At 44.5% G+C, this 16,036-nt stretch overlaps 1 protein-coding gene across 5 annotated transcripts in view; it reads right to left on the reverse strand.

Moving 5' to 3' along the window:
* Positions 1-16,036, reverse strand: part of FH (fumarate hydratase) — a 162,986-nt gene that overhangs the window by 36,742 nt on the left and 110,208 nt on the right. For all 5 annotated transcript variants that reach the window (XM_069769437.1, XM_069769434.1, XM_069769435.1 and 2 more), the window contains one exon: positions 1,884-2,011. In XM_069769437.1, the coding sequence (XP_069625538.1) occupies positions 1,884-2,011 (128 nt within the window). The remainder of the gene's footprint in view (positions 1-1,883; positions 2,012-16,036) is intronic.

The raw sequence follows: 16,036 nt of genomic DNA on the forward strand, positions 1-16,036 counted from the left end.
ACCCCCAGCAGCCGAGACCCCAAAGATCTTCCAGATGCCGGCTGGCGGGCGCACGTCATTTTTTGGCCGGAACAAGATAGCGGCGCCCATTGGGAGCCACGAGGAGCACCGGAGGAGACAGGTGAGTATCGGGGGGACCCCATTTCTCTCTGATGTGCGATCACATCGGAAGACAGAGAAATTAAATGGGAAATCGCTTTTTTTTTTTTGCGACTTTTGGTAAATGGTTAATTACCGGCGATCGCAACCCGGGGTTGGTAAAAAAAACCCGAATCATGTTCTCTGGGGTCTCGGCTACCCCCGGCAACTGAGACCCCAGAGAAAATCTGACTCTGGGGGGCGCCATTCACTTTTTTCACAGCGCCATTAATTAACGGCGCTGTGGTTTAAGTACCCTTAACGGCCGCCGTTAAAAGGCGTATCGGTGGTCGTTAAGGGGTTAAATCTGCAAGTACCTGTTATAAGATTTGATTACTGCAAAATTTAGACAATTACCATAAACAAATATATTATAAAAATGATTTACTAGCAATATACATATAAATTACTGAAATTTGAAAAATCATGGCAAATTTTAATCCCTTCTTGGCAACGTCTATAGCCAGGTACCACAGGTACAGAGCAGAATTAGTACCGGAGCCTGGACCGTATCGGGCAGATGCTTGCTATGTTACACAAAGGCCTGCAATCAATAACTGACATTTAAATGGAGCAATAGAGGTGTGCCAATGGGTTGTCATCACATACAGGGCTCTCCTCCTGAAGGCTACAATGGCTGCCATCTTAGTACTCTTGTGAAAGGGAAAATCATTTTCTCTATATACTGTAATAATGTGCTATTACATAAAATAAAACATCCCCTTTTTCCCCAGAAAGACACATTTGTAATAGACATTTCCTTAAAAGTCCACTGCATCAACATATAAACTGGTACAGTAAACCTACTGTATCCTCACCCATCCCTTGTAGATTGTGAGCCCTCGCGGGCAGGGTCCTCTCTCCTCCTGTACCAGTTATGACTTGTATTGTTCAAGATTATTGTACCTGTTTTATTATGTATACCCCTCCTCACATGTAAAGCGCCATGGAATAAATGGCGCTATAATAATAAATAATAATAATAATAAACGCCCTAAAGATAAAATCTGACAATTTAAGTTGCATTCTGCACTTCCCTAAAAAAAACAAGTCCTGACAAAAACACCAACTTGCTTCATTCCAGTGATGTACTACTTACTGGACTGCTTGGAGCGGTTTTGGTCAAATTTCTGTTTTCTCTGTTCTAGATGTAGCAGTGATCAAAATTTTGAGCCCAGTGTCACCCCACCCACATACCGGTTTGGCAGCTTACTATGTACACTGTGCACTGTCAGCAAGCTGTCAATCAGTGCTAGGGTGGGGTTACACAGATTAGCCTGACTGGCCTGCACATGAGACCTAGTCAAGCATTGAAAATCTCTTGCTGATTGTATTGAAACTAGAGCAAGCTGCTGATCAAGTGACACATTCTCTTGCCCTGTATTATGCTGCTCTCAGATTAAATAGTAAAAACTGTCTGACATTACTTTTAAGTGTATAGACTTGGAAAATCACATCGCCAGGTCATTTTTTAACCACAGAACAAACTTTTTATCCCCCATTACCATTCGACCTCACTTGGAATGCCTCTGCCAATGTATATTGCATGAAAAAATAAACAAAATCAGTGTTATTCAAAACTGCAAATTGACCTGAAAAAACCCACAAGTACAGCTATATATTAAAAGAAAAATAAATAAATTATAGCTCAAGGAAGAAAATGAAAATGAAAGTGCAAAACTATAATGCTTGGTGCAGCAAAGAAGTTACAACATTAGTAGGATGAGTAACTAAACAATACTTACAATTAGAGGCTTGAAAACATTCAATTCAAAATGTCCATTACTAGCGCCTATTGTTACAGCAACGTGGTTCCCCATTACTTGAGCAGCTACCATAGTAACTGCTTCACATTGCGTAGGATTCACTTTGCCTGTAAGGAAAAAAATAAATTGTTCTCAAATGGAGTCAAAATTTTTCTACATTACCAAATAAGGCCATAATTTAAAAAGAGAACCTGTTAGCAGGATTTTGCTAATCAAACTACAGACAGGTTGGCAGTGTTACACTGATAAAAATGATAGCTGGGTTGAAGAAATCCATCTTGTGGTTCTTGTGTAATCAGTGTTAAGATCCCGTCACATTAAGAGAAGCTGCAGCGATATAGACAACGATGCCGATCGCTGCAGCGTTGCGGTTTGGTCGCTGGAGAGCTGTCACACAGACAGCTCTCCAGCGACCAACGATGCTGAAGTCCCCGGGTAACCAGGGTAAACATCGGGTTACTAAGCGCAGGGCCGCGCTTAGTAACCCGATGTTTACCCTGGTTACCATTGTAAATGTAAAAAAAAAAACACTACATACTTACATTCCGGTGTCTGTCGCGTCCCTCGCCATCAGCTTCCCGCACTGACTGTGAGCGCCGGCCGTAAAGCAGAGCGGTGACGTCACCGCTGTGCTCTGCTTTACGGCCGGCCGGCGCTCACAGTCAGTGCCGGAAGCTGACGGCGAGGGACGTGACAGACACCGGAATGTAAGTATGTAGTGTTTTTTTTTTACTTTTACAATGGTAACCAGGGTAAACATCGGGTTACTAAGCGCGGCCCTGCGCTTAGTAACCCAATGTTTACCCTGGTTACCAGTGAAGACATTGCTGGATCGGCGTCACACACGCCAATTCAGCGATGTCAGCGGGTGATCCAGCGACGAAATAAAGTTCTGCACTTTCAGCAACGACCAGCGATGTCACAGCAGGATCCTGATCACTGCTGCGTGTCAAACACAACGATATCGCTATCCAGGACGCTGCAACGTCACGGATCGCTATCGCTCTAAAGTCGCTAAATGTGACAGTACCTTAAGGCCTCTTTCACACTTCAGTCTTTTTGTTTCAGTCAAAATCCGTCGTTTTGTGAAAAAAAAAGGATCCAGCAAATTTGTCCGCTGGATCTGTTTTTTTCTTCATAGACTTGTATTAGCAACGGATTACGACGGATGGCCTCACGTTTCGTTCATCGTGCACTGGATCCTTCGGAATTTGTTTATCCGTCGTCTGGAGAGGACGGACAAAATAACGTTTTTGTCTGCGTCAAAAAGTCGGACAGCGACGAATCCAGCGCCGTCAGTCGTTGGCTAGAATGGAAGCCTATGGCACAGGATCAGTCGCTGTCTGTCAAATCCAAATCTGTATTTAGTAGCCAACTGGCCAGCCCCAAATCTATATAAACTTGCCATGTGGCTTCATTCCTCAATGTGCCAGCAAAAAGCATACAAGCAAGAAGCCTGCCAACAACCTGCCTGATGGATAGATGCATAGATGGTCACATTATTTGCTAGAAATCCTTCAATTTCTGCCACTTGCTCTACAACTTCTCAAAGATGGGGTGTTAAAACACTCAATATATAGGTTTCCATTATTTTCCAGTAGCCAATCACGCTTGGGAGCCTCCCATTTGGAGATATGAAAAAAAACGGATCCATCGAAAAAAACAGATGTAAAGACGGATGCGACTGATCCGTTGTTTCCGTTTTTCACTATTTTTGATGGATCCATGCCGACGACGGATTTTGACTGAGGCCAGAAGACTGAAGTGTGAAAGAGGCCTTAGAAGTTTTCAGTTAATGAGATGCTCGTGCTCCGAGGGGGCACTGTAGGCAGAGTATTATCTTCCTGCACTAAGCCAGAGAAACCAAGGAAAGACTTGCCCACAGGCCGCTCCGAATGGCTGTGGAGTCGGAGTTGGTATAAAATTAACCCACTGAGACTCCTAAAATATATAATAAATTGAGTACAGTAGTTCAATGCAGTTTGTGGGGAATCTTTTTTCATAAGAGTTAGGGAAAGTTATGAAATGTCCTATAAATGTCTGTCCTATTCCTGATCTAAGGTCTAGACTTAGCCGAGATGAATCTGTGATGCAGTTTATGTTCATGATAAGTAATGAAGCTACTCCTCTACAGATGAGGGGAAAAAATAACAAACAAGCAGGGAAGGAATGCCTGCATTCATCTGAGAACTTCTGGAGTGAACAGGAAAGCAGGATTAAGGTAAGTACTTCTTAAAGCATATCTAAACTTTCAATAAGCTGTGCATAAATCAATAGTCCAGTATATGTTGTCTCTGTATGCTTGATGTGTTAGTTTGTTTTTCCTCTTAGCTCATGTTTGGAGAATTTAGCTGCTCTGATGACTTATGTACATTATACATAGAATATAAGGGGAAAAACGGTTTTCTAACATCTCAAATTTGGAAATACAGTAACAGGATCGATGAGGACATATACTGTACATGTTTGAAATTTATGTGCTGCTTGTAAGTGGCTAAATTTTCATATACGTAAAACAAATGCCTCCATGTGTCTCCATTTATATGAGGCGTAGAATATAGAAAGCTAAACAAAAAGATAAGCAGGATCTATTGTAGTCGATTAAATAAATAAGTTCTTCAGCTGACATTTGAATGCTAGCATGACCCTGGCCGAATTACTAAAAGTACTGACATGGATGCCGAACCGGTCATGTGAATCATTTTATTCAATTCTATACTTGACTACATTATTGCTAATGCTGGGTTTACACAGAGATTTTGGCCATAGTACAGGTTGTGTGACACAAAATCACTGTATGCTGCTGCTACATTACAAAGCAGCAGAAGGTAAGTGGGTAGGGTCACAATTCGACTCATAGGGTAACACGCCAAGCCGGGTTATAAAAAATCCCCAACTTTTTTTCCAAAAATTTCTGTGTCACGGTACCTCAGGGTTCACATTATGATCCTACTCACCTGCATCACACTACATTGCAGCAGTGATGAGAACCATGTTGTGTCCAAAATGTGTGGCCCCAATACAGCGCACGTGCATAAATGTATACAAATAGCCAAATTAGTTCTCATGCTTCGCACTAATGAGGGCCAACTGCCCGAAACACCGTGTCTGCGAATTAAGATACTGATTTATCCTTTATCCTAAGTCATGTTACACGACTTGTTAAAGTGTTGATAGTGACTTGTAGGATCGCTATTTCCAACAGGTGGCGCTATAGAGTTTAAGTCCTCTTTTTCTCTGAAGAGGCAATTTGCATACAAATATACAGACAATTGTGATCTTTTACCTTGTATATTATAACAAATGTTGATATACAATGCCCCCAAAAAAGGAACACTAATATACCACATCTTAGATATCACTGAAAGAAATATTCCAGCTGCAAATCTTTATTCATTACACACTGGAACGCTTTGAGAACAATAAAACAAAAGTTATCAATGTAAATCAAAGCTAATATCCCATGGAGGTCTGGATTTGGAATGATCCTCAAAATCAAAATGGAAAAATCAAATTAGAGGCTGATCCAACTTCAGTGGAAATGCCTCAAGACCAGGAAATTATGCTCAGTAGTGTGTGTGTGGCCTCCATGTGCCCGTATGATCTCACTATCACTACAAAGCAAGGGCATGCTCCTGATGAGGTGGCGGATGTTCTCCTGAGGGATCTCCTTCCAGACCTGGATTAAGGAATCAGTCAACTCCTGGACAGTCTGTGGTACAACGGTGGATGAAACAAGACATGATGTCCCAGATGTGCTGGATTGGATTCAGGTTTTGGGAATGGGCAAACCAGTCTACAGCATTAACGCCTTCATCGTGCTGGAACTGCTGACACACTTTAGCCACATGAAGCCTAGCATTGTCATGCATCAGAAGGAATCCCGGGCCCACTACACCTGCATATGGTCTCCCAATGGGTCTGAGGATCTCATCCCAGTACCTAGTTGTAGTCAGGGTACCTCTAGCTAGCACATGAAGGGCTGTGTAGCCTTCCAAAGAAATGCTTTCCCACACCATTACTGACAAACCGGTAACCGGTCATGCTACAGGATGTTGAAGGCAGAAGAATGTTCTCCACTGCGTCTCCAGACTATCAAGTCTGTTGTATGTGCTCTGTGTGACCCTTCTCTCATTTGTGAAGAACACAGGACGACAATGTTGAATCTGCCAATCTTTGTGTTCTCTGGCAAATGCCAATCGCCTTGCACACTGCTGGGCTGTAAGCTCAACACCCACTTGTGAACGTCGAGTCCTCATACCACCCTCATGGAGTCAGTTTCTGACAGTTTTAGATGACATATGGATGATAGTGGCCTGCTGGAGGTTATTTTGAAGGGATCTGGCACTGCTCCTCCTTGCACAATGGAGGAGGTAGCGGTCCTGCTGCTGGGTTGTTGCCCTCTTCTGGCCCCCTCCACGACTCCTGGTCTACTCGCCTTTCTCCTGGGATCTTCTCCATGCTTTGGACACTGTGCTGGCAGACACAGCTACCCTTCTTGCCACAGCTCACGTTGAGGTGCCATCCTGGATAAGCTGAACTACCTGAGCAAATTCTGTGGGTTGTACACCCTGCCTCTAGGGGTGAGAGCAATGACAAAATGCATAAGTCGCCAAACCAACAGCAAAAATGTATGAGAACACATAAATGGTTTGTTGTGAACCCTTACAGAACCACTCCTTTATAGGGGTTGTCTTGCTAATTGCCTATCATTTCTACCTGTTGTTGTCTGTTCCATTTGCACAACAGCAGAAGAAATTGATTCACAATCGGTGTTGCTCCATAACGGGACAGGTTGATGTAATAGAAGCGAGACTGACTTGGAGTTACAATGTGTTGTTTAAGTGTTCACTTTATTTTTTTGAGCAGTGAACATATACTGTGTACACACACACACACACACACCATAAGATATATATATGCCACCAAACATGTGTGTGATTATCTACATATGTATATCAGCAAACATAATGATACTGTATATAACCTGAAAGATAACATATGCTGTAGGCATATATGTAATTTAATTACATAGGGGTAATGTGTTGGACATGTATCAGCTTTATTAGAATTACAGATGTGATCAGATGGAGGAGATCGGTGGTCCAAGGTCACCTCCAATACTGGAATGAATGACAGAGGTTGTTATGCTGATGGGTAAACCCAGTATACCAAGGGCTGGGCTTACCTTGGAGGGGCGTAACCAAGTGCCTATCGGGTCTTTACTAGAGCCTCTGATGGTGACAATAAGGTGGGTTGCCGGTAGACACTATGTACTACCCCAGAGTAGTCCCTTGGACGGCAGCAGCTGACCGGAGGGTCAAAGGCACGGGTACGAAGTAAAGGAGGGCGAAGATAAAGATGTGGTCAGACAATCCAAGGTCAGCACAGGTTCGATAAAGATAGCCGAGATCAGGAGCAGAGAAGTTAGATAGGAGGGTAAACAAGTCGGATCTTCAATAGAAGACAGAATAAGGAGGAATTCATAAACAGGTGCTAGCGGGCTAGGGACCAACGTTCGAGTGGGAATGGAGGGTGGAGTCACCTGATACATCACCAGGTGATAGGATGGGGAAGCAAATCTCTACAGGGCAGGGTGGATACTAATTCTTGCACAGTTTGGAAACTACCCCCTATGACTCACAATCAGCACAAGGAAACTTAAGAGTTATGGGTAAGTAGTGGGTGGAGTAGAGGAAAATACTGGCGTGACAGAGGTCTGTGCTGGGGCAGATACGAACAACCAATAAGTGAGCAGTGGGCGAGCAGAGGGCATTACTGGACACTGAGGCAGGGGGCTCTCTACCTCTAACGGTGAGGACAGTGAAATGTATCATTGGTTTGGTTGGAAAAAGTAGGAATTAGTTTTCGTTGGAAAAAGTAGGCATTCGTCCTACCAGTAATAGGTTTTCCAGGAGTCCCTCATGATAGCACCATTACGAGGTTGTCCCTCATACCCTTCATAGGGACAGAAACACCCAAGAGGTTAGAAAGCCCCTCCTTCCACCAACCCTCAGTAATTTTTTTCAAGTATTACACCAGGATGAATGCAACTATTTTAATTTGGTTTCCTTCTACATACGTTACCTTCACATAGCAGATAGGAATTTAAAGGAAGGGAATGTAATGGGTGCAGTCATAAGGGATTCCTGGAAAACCTATTACCAGTAGGACTAATGCCTGCTTTCCAGGACGCTCCGCCTGACACAGTCATCAGGAGAATACCAGAGGATACATTCATGGCGTGACTACAGTTTGGGGGATCTTTCCTCTGAAGGCCATTTCTTGGCCAGATAAAACATCCAGTTTACAGTGTCTGCAAAAGGTGCTAAGATTTGTCAATGTTGCAGCACTGCAGATCTGGTCCAGTGAGGCCCCTGCGTGGCTCTGCTCATGATGCGGCTACTGCTCTAGTAGAATGGGCTCTTATGTTGTCCAGAGGAGACTTTCGTTCTAACCCATCTTGCCAGCGTTGCCTTCCACGTATTTTTTCCCACTGTTTATTCACGCAAACTGCTTGGACAGATTGGAATCTATTTGCCAGTCTTTTGTGGTCTCCAGGTACTGGAGGACTAATCTTCTGACGTCTAGGGACTGAAGTGCCTGTTCTTGACTATTTTTATGGTCCTGGCAGGATGGGGGGCAAGACTACCTCTTGGCTCATATGGAAAGTTGTCACTCTTTTGGTAGCAACGCTGGATCTATCCTGAGGATAATGCAGTCATCTAGGATCCTTAGGTATGGATTTGTGATGGAAAATGACTATTTTCTCTATCCTGTCGTTATGGTAACGAGAAAGGCAGTTTTTAGGGAGAAAAATTTTATATTGGTATTCTTGAGTAGCTCACATGGTGGTTTGCATAAACCATTTAAGACTATATTTAAATCACAAGGTGGGACATAGGCTCTATCAGTGGTTCTCATTCTAATTGCGGCTTTAACGAATCGCTCAATCCATGGAAGCCTTGCTAGCGGATAGTCTATGAAAGCACTCAGAGCTAGTATTTGCACCTTCAAAGTGCTAAGTCTCAGACCTTTATCAAATCCTGTCTGTAGACACTCTAAAATGTTGGTAATATTAGGATTATAGAATTCTACGGTCGCCTCAGGCTACAGTGCACAAAATTTTCTCCAGAGGTGTGTGTATATTGCCGATAGTACTTCCTTTTTATTTTTTGTATAGCTGATATGATGGAGTTGGAGAGACCTTTAGATCTCAAGACCTGCCTTTTAGGATTTAGGCAAACAACTGTAGGAGTTTCACGTTGGGATCGTGCACTGACTTTTGGAACAGAAGAATGTGCCATTCTGGAAGGATGATGGAATCTTCTGTAGACATCATTCTCAGCAAGGGAAACCAGCGTCAACAAGGCTTGATCCTCCATTATCTTCCTTGGCACTGCTGTAATTGGGGGCAAGGGAGGAAAAGGGTACGCTAGGTCAATACCCTATTTCTAGGATAAGGCGCCTACCCCTGTTGGCCTGTTCTTTGATTGCCACAAAGAAAAATGCAAACAGCAAAATTCTTTTCCCCCTCAAACAGGTCCAACTGGGGAGTACCCCCATCAAAATATTACGAGATTAAATTCTTCCCAGTTCAGCTCGTATTCCGGATATTGAACCGTTTTCCAGCTGAGAAAGTCTGTCACTGAATTTTGAGACACCTCAGATATATCGCTGTCACTGATCGCACAATCTCCTCTGCTCATAGGAAGATCTTCTGTGCTAAAGCCTGCAGATGGCGGTGTCTTGGTTCCAATTGATGTCTGATGAAGGCTAGTGTCGTAATATCAGGATTCTAATGTGTCGGCTCTTTAAACTTGATGACACCTTATTAGGGTCTCCCACACGCCTTGAATCTCCCTGAGGTTGGATGACCTCAGAAGATCTGATTTCTGCTAGGTACCCTATAATTTGAATAGGAGAACAATACAGAGCATTGATGAAAAAATATCACAAATGTTTATTTAATAAATAGTATCAATACAGCGTGGAATTAAACATCACTTATATCATGCAGTAACATACAAAGATGAAATGCCTGGAGATGCTGAAACCCTCCTCCCCAAAATACCCACAGGTAATACCCCCACAGTGGAAAATGGCACAACCTCCCCCCCTCCAACGTAGCAAAGAGAGAAGGGAAAGGTAACGTAGGAGCAGGCGCACTGTGATGGACACGTCACAAACGGCGCAGCTCAATAACAATTGCACATATCCCAAAATCAATGTCCCAAATGGGATCAAAGGAAAAAAGTAACATAAGAGCAGGCACCCATAAATGAACATGCCGCAGTGAGCCAAGCTCAATAGCCAGTGCCCATAGCCCAAAAGCAGCGTCCCTCAGTAGGAAAAAACGACCGCTGCTGAAATAGAAAATTAGTAATGAGGACCGGGCTTACCAACAGTGAGGGCGAGGTGGGGAGACAGCCGGGCGGTGGACCCCGAAGCGCGTTTCGCGGCAACAAGCAGCCGCTTCCTCAGGGGGAGCTGTCACTGATCGCACAATCTCCTCTGCTCATAGGAAGATCTTCTGTGCTAAAGCCTGCAGATGGCGGTGTCTTGGTTCCAATTGATGTCTGATGAAGGCTAGTGTCTTAATATCAGGATTCTGATGTGTCGGCTCTTTAAACTTGACAACACCTTTTTAGGGTCTCCCACACGCCTTGAAGCTCCCTGAGGTTGGATGACCTCAGAAGATCTGATTTCTGCTAGGTACCCTATAGGTACTGATCTTATACATGGGCCCCCCAGCCACTGCTGCTCGCGTCTGTGGTGACTGCTACGAAAGGGGACAGCTTTCACATAATCCCTCTTTTCAGGTAGGTCCTAGAAGTCTACCAGGCTAATGACTCCTTTGTTATTACCGACAATGTTATTTTCTTGTCTATTACATTTATTCTTCTGTTCCAGGTTGTCAGAATCTGATGTTGTAATTGTTGAGTGGAACGGACTCCACCGAACCCCTGGTATAGAAGCAGTCATTAGTCCAAGAATTCTCAGTTTTTCTGATGGAAACTTGTGATTTTCTTCTGAAAGCTAGAACTCAGAGTTCCCCTGTCTTTTTCTCTGATAAGAAGGACATCTGCTGTTCGGAGTCCAAGAGGGTTCCTAGGGAGATCTTTTGCCTTCCTGACACAAAATGCTTAACTACTTACTGGTAGCGGTGTTTTTCGGATACTATGACAGCACCACGAGAGAAAGGGGATCTGCCTTTCACGGACAGGAAACCTACAGACATAAAAAGGGCGGAATCTCTCTCCCGCATCAGTTGGATTAAAGAGCATGAGAGCACCTCTCAGGTTAGCAGCAAAATATACATTTTTTAACTAAATATAATTTTCACATGTGTAGAAGCTTCAAGCCCCAAAGAGTGCTCACCCACACGTGAAGGGAGGGAATATAAGGGTGCTATCATGGTATCCGAAAAACACCACTACCGGTAAGTAGCTAAGCATTTATTCGGTCTCCCATAACAGCACCACGAGAGAATTACAGAGATGTAAGGAATCTAGGGAGGGACTACTGCTTCAAGCACCTTTCTCCCAAATGTGAGATCAGAAGAGCCACCCAAATCGAGTCTAAGTTTGAAGAAAGTGGATGGAGAGGACCACGTAGTCGCCTTACATATGTCCTCTATCGACACATTCGACCTCTCCGCCCAGGATGTTGCCACGGCTCTGGTGGAGTGCGCCTTTAAGCCCTTTGGAACTGCAGTGCCACTTGCTGTGTATGCCAAAGAAATTGCCTCCCTAATCCACCTGGCTAAGGTACTTTTTGAGATTAAGCCCTTTCCTAACCCCCTGAAAGGACACAAATAAGAAGTTATGCTTCTTCCACGGGCTGGTTACTGATATAAGTAAGAAGGCATCTCCTAACATCTAATGAGTGGAACCTTTTTTCTTTCTGATTGGTAGGGTTGGCACAAAAGGAGGACTATTTCCTGTAGCCTTTGGAAGAGACTTTTGGCAGATACAGGGGTCGCTGCAGCGTCGCTGTTTAGGTCGCTAGGAGACGTCAAACACTGGCAACGCAGAACTATGCAGGAGCGATCCAGTGACGTACTTATCGTTCTCGCTGGTTGTTCGCTCCATGAAGAAACATTGCAGGCATCGTTGCTTTGCTGTCAAACATGACGAATCACGCCGACCTGATGACCAAATAAAGTTCCGGACTTTCAGCAACGACCAGCGATGTCACAGCAGGATCCTGATCGCTGCTGCATGTCAAACACAACGAGATCGCTATCCAGGACGCTGCAACGTCACGGATTGCTGTCGTTCTCGTTGGTAAGTTGCTAAATGTGACAGTACCTTAACACTCAGAGCCGACGTTGGCACAACTAAAAGGGCAGTGTTTAGAGATGATCTTTATCGGGGCTACCTCAACAGGTTCAAAGGGGGCCTCTGTCAATGCTGTTAGCACTAGGTTCAAGTCCCATGGTACCAAGCTCTGCTTAAGGATGGGCCTAGATCTAGCCACTGCTCTAATAAACCTGGATACCCAGTAATTGCTTGTTAGATCCAAATTATACAAGGCTGCTAATGCCGTCACTTGGACCCTAAGAGTGCTCGTGGCCAGACCCATTTCCAAGCCCCACAGTAGGAACTCCAATACCTGGCTTATCTTGACTTTTCCCCCAATCTCCGTCCCTGAGACTGGCGGGAACTTTCTCCAGGTTCTGGCGTAAATCCTAGTCGTGGATGCTTTCCTACTTTTAAGTAAAGTATCTACCAAACCCTGAGAAAACCCTTTCTCCCTCAGCAGTGCCCTCTCAAACTCCACGCCATCAGATGTAGGCTGGACACTTGTGGATGGAAGATCGGACCCTGTGAGAGGAGACCTGGGAGCTCCGGGAGAACTCATGGGTCTGTGACAGACATTTTTCTTAGCCAGGGAAACCATGGCCTTCTGGGCCAGAATAGAGCTATCAGAGTCATAGATTTCCTGTCTTCCCATATCTTCCTTAGAACTAACAGAATCAGCGCTATCGGGGGAGGTTGGGGGGGAGGCATATGCCAGCCTGAAGTCCTATGGAATTAGGAGGGCATCCACAGCATGGGGATTCTCTCTGGGGTTTAAAAAACAAAACCGTTGCACCTTCCTGTTCCCCCTGTTGGCAAACAGATCTATGTCCGGTGACCCCCACATCTGTACAATCTGGTCGAAGATAGTCTGGCTCCATGCCCATTCCCCCTGCCTGAACTCGTAGCGGCTTAAGAAGTTGGCTGACTTTCTCTTTTCCTTTTATGTGCAGGGATGTTAAAGACAGGAGAGGAGTCTCGTCCATCTGAAAAATACGATCCGTCACCTCCATCAAAGACCTGGATCGAGTTTCCCCTGGTGGATGATATAGGCCACAGTTACCTGACTGTCTGAGAACACTCTGACATGCCAACCCTGTAGGGATATAAGGATCTCTCTTAGTGCCCGCTCCACGGCCAACAGCTCCTTCAAATTAGATGACACCTCCTGCGCCCCACAACCCCTAAGGCTAGCATCTGTAGTAATAATTTGGGAGATATGGTTTACCCAGGGAACCCCTTTAGAAAGATTTGACACTTGTAACCACAAATGTAGGGCATCTATGGTAGAGGGGGACAAACAATTTCCTCTCTAGGCCTCCTTCCAACCGATGCTGATTATATAACACCAACCACTGCAGGACCCTAGTATGAAATTGGGCCCAGCATACCGCCGGAAAGCAGGATGTGAGAGAGACGGAGTGACATTGCCCCCTAAGGGACATGGTTGGACTACTTATAGCCCTCTGCACCTGATGCCGAACACAGACTACCTTTGACTGTAGTAGACGACTCTCCTGCACCCCGGAGTCCAGGACGAGACCAAGAAACTCCTGCACCCTCAGGGGCTGAAACTGTAACTTTTTAAAATTAATAAGCCACCTCAATTTTTCTAAAACCGCTATTATCGCCTCCAATTGAGTCCTGCAGTGCCGCAGTGAGCAGCCAACCATTAGAAAGTTGTCCAGATAGGGGACCATTAGTATGTCCTGCTCATGGAGATGCGCCACCACCTCTGCAACTATTTTAGTGAATACCCGAGGAGCAGTGGCGAGGCTGAACGGTAGGGTTCTAAACTAAAAATGATTTATCACACTTCCCAGGGACACTGTCTCATGTATAGGAATATGATAGTAGGCGTCTGAGATCTAATACCACCATGAAGCAATCCTTAAAGAGCAGTTTTATTGCAGACCTCACTGACTCCATTTTAAAGGACCGGACCAATAAGAATTAATTTAGACCCCTCAGGTTAATAATGGTCCGAAAGGAACCGTCTGGTTTCTTAATCAAAAGAGGGGGAAAAGAACCCTTTACCTCTTTCTGATGCAGGAACGTCTATCTGCCGAAATTCCAAGGCCTCCGACTCCAATGCCTGTTCTTCTAGTGAAGAACGAGTGGGACTCAATTTAGAGCTGTCATGAGGCACTTTCAGGATCTGAAACTTACGACCTGTGCAGATGACACCCTGTATCCACACACTGTCCGAAATCTCTGACCAGGCCAGGAAGAAAGCCGAGAGCCTCCCCTCAGCTGGGCCGGCAGTCATTGGGCCGGTTTCCTGCGATCTCGGGAGGAGCCGAACATACACTGTGTGCAGAATTATTAGGCAAGTTGTCTTTTGATCACATGATACTTTTTATACATGTTGTCCTACTTCAAGCTGTTCAGGCTTGAGAGCCAACTACCAAATAAGTAAATCAGGTGATGTGCATCTCTGTAATGAGGAGGGGTGTTGTCTAATGACATCAAAACCCTATATAAGGTGTGCTTAATTATTAGGCAACTTCCTTTCCTTTGGCAAAATGGGTCAGAAAAGAGATTTCACGGGCTCTGAAAAGTTCAAAATTGTGAGATGTCTTGCAGAGGGATGCAGCAGTCTTTAAATTGCCAAACTTTTGAAGCGTGATCATCGAACAATCAAGTGTTTTATGGCAAATAGCCAACAGGCACGCAAGAAATGCGTTGGGCAAAAAAAGCGCAAAATAACTGCCCATGAATTCAGGAAAATCAAGCATGAAGCTGCCAGAATGCCATTTGTCACCAGTTTTGCCATATTTCAGAGCTGCAACGTTACTGGAGTAACAAAGAGCACAAGGTGTGCGATACTCAGGGACATGGCCAAGGTAAGGAAGGCTGAAAAACGACCACCTTTGAACAAGAAACATAAGATAAAACGTCAAAACTGGGCCAAGAAATATCTTAAGACTGACTTTTCAAAGGTTTTATGGACTGATGAAATGAGAGTGACTCTTGATGGGCCAGAGGCTGGATCACTAAAGGGCAGAGAGCTCCACTCCGACTCAGACGCCATCAAGGTGGATGTGGGGTACTGGTATGGGCTGGTATCATCAAAGATGAACTTGTGGGACCTTTTCGGGTTGAGGATGGAGTGAAGCTCAACTTCCAGACCTACTGCCAGTTTCTGGAAGACAACTTCTTCAAGCCTGAAGTCCTATGGAATTAGGAGGGCATCCACAGCATGGGGATTCTCTCTGGGGTACAGGAAAAAGTTGGTATCGTTCAAGAAAAACATGATTTTCATGCAAGACAATGCTCCATCACATGCCTCCAACTACTCCACAGCGTGGCCAGTAAAGGTCTCAAAGAAGAAAAAATAATGACATGGCCCACTTGTTCACCTGATCTGAACCCCATAGAGAACCTGTGGTCCCTCATAAAATGTGAGATCTACAGGGAGGGAAAACAGTACCCCTCTCGGAACAGTGTCTGAGAGGCTGTGGTGGCTACTGCACACAATGTTGATCGTAATCAGATCAAGCAACTGACAGAATCTATGGATGGAAGGAAGGAAGGATGGAGTATCATCATAAAGAAATGGTGGCTATATTGGTCACTAAATTTTTGGGGTTTTGTTTTCGCATGTCAGAAATGTTTATTTCTAAATTTTGTGCAGATATATTGGTTTACCTGGTGAAAATAAACAAGTGAGATGGGAATATATTTGTTTTTTACTAAGTTGCCTAATAATTCTGCACAGTAATAGTTACCTGCACAAACAGATATCCTCCTAAGATAGCCAAATCTAAAAAAACAACTCCAGGTTCCAAAAATATTTAGCTTTGATATTTATGAGTCTTTTGGGTT

This window comes from Ranitomeya imitator, chromosome 5 (genome assembly GCF_032444005.1).
Source record: "Ranitomeya imitator isolate aRanImi1 chromosome 5, aRanImi1.pri, whole genome shotgun sequence".
NCBI classification, from domain to species: Eukaryota; Metazoa; Chordata; class Amphibia; order Anura; family Dendrobatidae; genus Ranitomeya; species Ranitomeya imitator.